This window comes from Peromyscus leucopus, chromosome 4, assembly GCF_004664715.2.
Source record: "Peromyscus leucopus breed LL Stock chromosome 4, UCI_PerLeu_2.1, whole genome shotgun sequence".
Lineage (NCBI taxonomy): Eukaryota > Metazoa > Chordata > Mammalia > Rodentia > Cricetidae > Peromyscus > Peromyscus leucopus.
In genome coordinates, this window is record NC_051066.1 from 62,428,799 (window position 1) to 62,436,393 (window position 7,595).

Below are 7,595 nucleotides of genomic sequence, written 5' to 3' on the forward strand. Positions count from 1 at the left end.
GCCACAGAATACATGGCAACATACAGATTAACAGAAATGGGCTGAGTTTAAAATAAGAGCTAGTCAGTGGTAGGCCTGAGCTAATGGTTGAGCAGTTTTAATTAATATAAGCTTCTGAATAATTATTTTATAAGCAGGTGCGGGGGGTGGGGAGATGAGGGGGGCAGTCCCTGGGGTTGAGCAGGACCAGAGAAAACTTCAGCTACAGATTTCTGTGAGTTCAACCCCCCCACCCCCCCCCCCGCCCCCGGACTACATGACATTTATTCAGTCTAGGAGTGAAAACAGAGCAGGCAGTGGTTGAACACAACTTTAATCCTTGTGAGTCCCATGCTATTAATCCCATCACTAAGAAGGTGATATGACTGGACAGAGTAAGGTATATAATGTGCGAGGGAACAGAAACTAAGACAGTTCTGCTGAGACCCTTTTGGATGAGGATTCAGAGGCATTCAGTCTGAGGTTTCATGGTGTTGGTGAGGTAATAGGTAGTGGGTAGGGCTTGCTCTGCTTCTTTGCTCTTTTAGCTTTTATCCCAATATCTGGTATTTTTTTTTTAAGACCATCTAAGCTTATACAACCGATAATATCTTATTACATATGCTATTTTATTTCATCTTTTGGTAATACATATTATTTGTAAAACAATGTGTTTCTTTATAAATATTGTTAATATACGGAATATAAAGTACTTTGGTAGGTCTTTACCTGCATCTTTTTTTTTCTTGAAAAAAATTCACATTTATTTACTGTCAAACCATGTTAAATTTTACAATGGATATTAATGATGGGCTCATTATTAACAGGTTTACATAAAGGGCTTGAAAGAAGAGCAGAGCCTGGCTGAAACAATTTACATGTCATTAGAGCTTTACCATAAAATAAAGACTACCCTGAACGCATCTGATCTCGTCTTTTCCTGCATCTTAAAGCAACTCAGATCCCTCTTCCACTTCCACTGCTCATCTTCCTAACTCCCATAGTTCCCTTTCTTCATTCATGTGTGTTTTAAAATGCCACTTTAGAGGAAATACACAACACTTTTCTTTTGAGTTTATTTCACATAATTATCTCCAGTCTATTCATGACAACCACTGTCAGGTCAGATGAGACCCTCAGGCCCTGTGTTTGGCCTTTGCAGAGTTTGTCCTAAGGATGGCTACGAAGATCATTATACAGGACAAAGTAACACAGTATGCGATGAAAGCAAATTAAATTGAGGACATCAATATTTTAAGTTCAATGTCATGTGTGCCTGAGCAGGTCAACTTCAACAAAGAGTTTCCCAATAAAAATGACCGATGACATTATGGCCACAGAAGGATGAAATAAAAAGGTTGATGGTAGTGATCATAGAAAGGCACCGAAAAGAGAGGGGATTGTCAGCAGTGTCCACAATGCTTTCTGAGACATGATGACTGTACAAACCAGTGGTTTGTCATGGCCGTATAGCTGTCCTAGGCCATTTCTGACAGAACAACAACAACAACAACAAAACCCTCATTAATAATGAAGAAGATGAACAAAGATAGCTAGATGGCACACCAATGGCACTGTCATTTGCTTCAGATTTCCCAGCATTTCGGGTCCCACAGCAGGTGAGAAACTAAAATCAATGAAAGCCAGATGACTAAGAAAAAAAGTGAATAGGTGTTTGTAGCTAGTTGTCCAACTTGATTAGGATCATCATGATCAGGTTCTCCTCAAAGGAAATGACAAAGATGAGAAAGAACGTCACAAATAAGGTAACCTATAGTTCAGAGTGGTCAGTGACACCCATGAGACTGGAAGCATTCAAAATGGAGTGAATCCCTTTCTCCATTGAAGACCTTGAGAAAATGTCTTGTAGAAACAATCACACAAACCCACTGGATTTCAAATGCATCATTTGTTAAATTGCAATTTTCAAGTCATAAATCCAAATCACTATTAATTTATGAGATAAAGCAATTTAAAATGAGATACCTTCAATACTGAGTCTATAACTAAGTTTAGACATTGTCATGATATATACAGCATAAAATAGACTTTTTTTCTTTTTGTCATATACTGATTATAAATGAAAAACACATATCATGTGTTCAATTCATTTAAGACATCCATTAGGGGTAGATATTTAGCCTAGGGTAGTAATACTGATCTTTTAAGATGATTTTCAAGGGGCTGGAAAGATTGCTCAGTGGTTCAGAGCACTGGCTGCTCCTCTAAAGGACTTGACTTTAATTCCCAGCACCCACATGGCAGCTTACAGCTGCATGGAACCTTCACATAGACATACATGCATACATAACACCAATGTACATAAAAAATAAAAAAATTAAAAAGATGATTTTTCACTTGAAAATATTGTTTTTGAAATACACTATTTATAAAATAATATATTGTAATGAAATATATCCATTTTTTCTCAGACTTAAAGCTTTAATTCTAATTTAGAAAAAGGAACTTTACTTCAGTTAAAAGATTTTGTTTTAATTCTCTTCACTGTAGCATTATGTATCAAATAGCAATGCCATTTTTTTATTCCTTTGACTTTTTTTTTTTTTTTTTTTTGGTTTTTCAAGACGGTTTCTCTGCGTAGCTTTGCGCCTTTCCTGGAGCTCACTTGGTAGCCCAGGCTGGCCTCGAACTCACAGAGATCCGCCTGGCTCTGCCTTCCGAGTGCTGGGATTAAAGGCGTGCGCCACCATGTTTAAGAGGACTTAATGTGACAAAATTATAATTCACACATGGAATGAATTGATGTCCTTCATAACACCCCATCTAAAAATTTAGCACCGAGGGTGGTCATTCTGATTCTTTTTGCTTTGATGTTTATGAAGTATGTCATATAGAATGTACTATGAATGAAGATGAGGGGACAGTCTCACGTGTGGTTTAAGCTTAGCAATGATAGTGGTGAGATGGCTGTTTTCCAACTTAAAATGTCAAGAGTCCTATGGCATCCTTCTCACAGTATACATTTCCTCCATCAGTTGGTTTTGTGCTGAATGGCTTTGTTGGTTATTTTCAGTTTGAAAGCTCATATTTTTCAGTTGTTAAATAAATGTTGGAAAATTATCACACAGGAAGCAATCCATCAGAAAAATGATCACATATGCAGAAAAGATATCATTACAATGAAGCAAAAATATTTTTACATCATACATGAAATTTTTCAGTTTTATGACTCACAAATTGTTTCATTTACATCATATAATAAAATATGTATATGCCACTTTAATAAATTGTAATTTCATTTGTACATAAATAGCTATTACTTTATTATTTATTAATTTTATTTTATCCTTGATTACACATGCTACATGCATGGTTTAAAGTATCTTTAATCACTAAAGAAACTTATTTGACCACTATATAGTTCACTATCCCCTTTCTGATAAAATGTCAATTTTAATTGAATGAGAAAATGAAACCAGAGTATTTCCTGTTACTGAAGAATATTATTTTGCCCATTTTGTGTCGTGTCTCCTTTCTTACCACCGTGCTTATTCTTCCCAATATATACTGAAATGAATTTTTCCTATTGTTCTTAGGAATGTTAGTGTACAATATTTGTCGGTCTGCACCTCATTCCTTTTAATATTTGCAATGATCATTTGAATGGTCACAGATGATCCCATGTTTTTAGTGACTAATGATATTTAATATATAACTATGCATTCTCTATCTGTTAATCTGTTGACACTTAGGCTGTCCATATGCTAGTCACTGTGGCAAATATTTCTACATTCAAGGGGATGTAAGCTCTTTTTCACATGTGGGAATCCTCTTGTTTGCTTGAATACACGGTAGTGGGATTGTGGAGTTAGTGATGGATCTATTTATTTTATTTCTCATTCATATTTGCATCACTATGGGTTGAACTCAGATTATATTGCATGTTATACAATTTCTATACTACTAAGCTCTATTCCAAGCCTCTCTTTAAGTTTTGAGAAACCATTACATTGTTAATGCTAGCTGACATTGATGATAACAGTATTTGAGTTCTCTTTCTCTAGAGTCTCACCAGAAGATTGTCTTTTTGAAAATAGCCATTATCATTGCAATTAATGACATCTCATTATGGTTTGGATTTGCATTTCTTTAAGAATTAAGAATATTGAGAATATTTTCATATATTTATTGTCAATTTGTAAACTGACAATTTTGAGAAATGAGTAATCAGAACACTAACAAATTTGTAATTTTATTTATTTATTTTTTGGTTTTTTGAGACAGGGTTTCTCTGCGTAGCTTTGCGCCTTTCCTGGAACTAACTTGGTAACCCAGGCTGGCCTCGAACTCACACAGATCTGCCTGCCTCTGTCTCCCGAGTGCTGGGATTAAAAGATGTGCCACCACCGCCCAGCCAAATTTGTAAATTTTTTGAGCTTTTTTTTGGTATACTGAACTTAGGTTTCCTTACATAATGTCCACATTGAATCTTTGTTCCATGTAGTTTCTAAAATATTTTATGTATTCTGTTCTTTCTTTCCTATGTAATTTGTTTATATAGTCGTAATGAGATCATTAGTTTCAATATCTGTTTTATTATCTAAGTGCTTGAGTTAATTTCTGACTTCTTCATGAAATTTCTGAAGTTTTTCAGTAGTTCCTCGAATTTCCTTTTTATCTAGTAGTTCCACAATGATAAGTCTTATTATACTGGACTCAACTAGCAGAAAGGCCTTTGAATTTACATAGAGATGACATTAGTTTCTCAAATTAAACATAGTCACATATTAAAGGGCAAAAATACCCAATACAAGTCTTAGATTTTCTAATTTTTAAGTTAATTTAAATAATTATTTTGTTAGTGTGGAGGAAAATATTGAGGATCATTGATTTGAGTCAAGAAAATAAAAACAAAAATCCTTTGAAAAAACACATACATACACACACACACTAACATTTGTTGTACAAGTTTGTGTGGTTCAAAATCTAATACATATATTTACAGAAAAGAAATGGATTAGATGATATTGCCTTATATGATTGACTGTTCTATAATTAAAGAATAATATCCATGTTTGCAAGCAAAGAACCCTGTAGCTACTCTGTCCAAGGAAATGGAGTCTCCAGCAACAGTGTAGATATCAATAGTACAGTAAAGGCCTAGAAATTTTCTGAAAAGCAGCTAGTGTAACCCTATGTTGAAAGGCTAAAGAGAAATTGCAGTCCAATGTACAAATATAATGGGAACAGATTTTGGAGAATGAGCCGTGAATACAGTGGCTATTTTCCTTTTTCCCAGTTTTATTCTATGGTGGTGTTCATTAATCATGGACTGCTCACAATTAATATGAAGTTTTTTTAGCAGTTGCTATGCTACAATTCAGTCATATCATAGGCACAGATAAAAGTTTGTTTTTATTAATACCCAGGAATCTAATTCACTAAGTTAAGATTCAAGATTACATGTTAGAGTATTGCTTTGCTCAAAAAAAGGACCATTATAAATGTTACTTTACATGGGAAAAATCTACTGGTATGAGTATAAATATTTTCAGGTGAGGAGGTTCTGTACATGACTGGTTTCTTCACTAATAATCACAATGAAAAGGAATGAAAAAGTTTGGATAAGAAAAGACTTGTCAATAGAAGCAATGTTTAGAATTACAGATTTATAAACTTGAGATGAAGCAAGGTGAAAGATTATGAATGAGCTCTAGGAGTTGAGAAATTCAAGGAAGGAGATCATACTCTTGAATTTTTAGAAGTAATACAGACTGATACACCAAAGAGACAGAAATAAATAAAATAATACAAAAATATATAAATCTGTCAGACTATAACCAAAGTCTCTCTAAACCAGGAATTCCCACTGATGCATAGCCAACTTTTCTTCCACCAGTTCTTATCTAGAACCAACCAAGGCTGTGAATTGCTGATCTGAGGTCTGTGTATTCTGAATTCTTTGTAATGTTCCTGGATATGCATTTTCTTCCTAGATGCTGGCTATACTTCTCATGTCTTCTAATCTATATTTGGACCAATACATATGTACACATTTAGTGCACAACATCTATTGACTTTTATAATATTTTTGGTTTTATATAACTTTGTGAGTATGTGATAGTTTTAAATAATAAAATAAATTTTGTCATCCAGGCGGTGGTGGAGCATGCCTTTAATCCCAGCACTCGGGAGGCAGAGGCAGGTGGATCTTTGTGAATTCGGGGCTACCAAGTGAGTTCAAGGAAAGGCGCAAAGCTACACAGAGAAACCCTGTCTCGAAAAACAAAAAAAAAAAAAAAAATAAATAAATAAATAAAATAAAATAAAATAAATTTTGTCAATTAACATTTTACTCCAAATGGTACTGAAAAATTTAATTGAAGTGATATTTCATGTATTGCTATCATCACAAAAATAACCATATGTAATATTTTATTCAGATTTGCAGTTATACACTTATGTTAGATTGAACCGTTGGCATGGATTTTTCAGGAATTCTTTCAAGGCACACTTTACATCTTTGTTCCTAAAGCTGTAGATGACAGGGTTCAGCATTGGTATCACTAGGGTGTAGAACACAGAAGCCATCTTGTCAGTGTCTAAGGAGTGGTTGGTCCGTGGTTGCAGATACATGAAGAGAAGTGTACCATAGAACACAGTGACGGCCACCATGTGAGAAGCACAGGTGGAGAAGGCTTTCTTCCTTCCTTCAGATGAACGAATCCTCAAAATTGCAAGGATGATATTGAAATAGGATATAAGAACAATAGACATAGAGAAAAACAAGTTGGTTCCTGAGAAGAAAAACACTACAGTTTCTGGAAGGTAGGTGTCAGAACAGGACAGTGCTAACAGAGGGACATTATCACAGTAAAAGTGGTTGATTACATTGGAAGAGCAATAGGATACAGAGAACACACAAGGTGTCACAACAATGGCTGTGAAAAACCCAAAGAAGTATGTGAAGGAGACCAGCAGAAGGCAGACCTGCTGAGACACCACCACCATGTAGAGCAGGGGATTACAGATGGCCACATAGCGGTCATAGGCCATCACAGCCAGCATGAAGATGTCTGCAACCATGAAAACCAAGAATCCTCCAAGCTGAGTGGCACATTCAAAGTATAAGGTGGTTTTTTTACTAACTAAGAAGTTGACCAGCATTTTTGGTGCAATAACAGTAGCGTCTCCCAGGTTGATGACAGCCAGGTGTCTGAGGAAGAAGTACATGGGAGTTTGAAGTCTTGAGTCCACAGTGGTGAGGGTAATGATACCCAGGTTTCCTGCTGCTGTCAGCATGTAGATGACCAAGAAGACAAAGAAAAGTGGTACCTGCAACTCTGGACGTTGGGATAACCCCATTAGAATGAACTCAGTGACATGAGTGAGATTCCCAGAAGCCATTTATACTGCTATGTGCATCTTCTAATTGATAGAAAACAAAAATATTAAGAGATTATTGAAATTATTATCTATGTTAGGTAATATGTAATTAAATATTTCATTGAGGTCACTTTATTTAAAATAACCACAGTTAGTAACATCAAATTTTAGTTATTTCTTGCCTGATTTGTTTTAACCCGGAAATAAAACTTTGTCAGAAGTTAACAGGTGTCTAGAATAGTTTGCATTTTTTATTCACTTTATTTCTT

At 35.1% G+C, this 7,595-nt stretch overlaps 1 protein-coding gene and 1 pseudogene across 1 annotated transcript; both read right to left on the reverse strand.

Annotated features, from left to right (window-relative positions):
- Window positions 1-1,097: 1,097 nt before the first annotated feature.
- Window positions 1,098-1,822, reverse strand: LOC114710072 (annotated as a pseudogene).
- Window positions 1,823-6,399: 4,577 nt separating this feature from the next.
- LOC114710071 (olfactory receptor 8J3-like) lies at window positions 6,400-7,347 on the reverse strand. Its single transcript, XM_028894143.1, has one exon. It carries the CDS (start codon window positions 7,345-7,347, stop codon window positions 6,400-6,402), a length of 948 nt encoding a protein of 315 aa, XP_028749976.1.
- Window positions 7,348-7,595: the final 248 nt, after the last annotated feature.

Bases quoted from the DNA above. Each gene is read 5' to 3' on its own strand.
- LOC114710071 (XM_028894143.1), bottom strand. From the start codon at position 7,347: ATGGCTTCTGGGAATCTCACTCATGTCACTGAGTTCATTCTAATGGGG.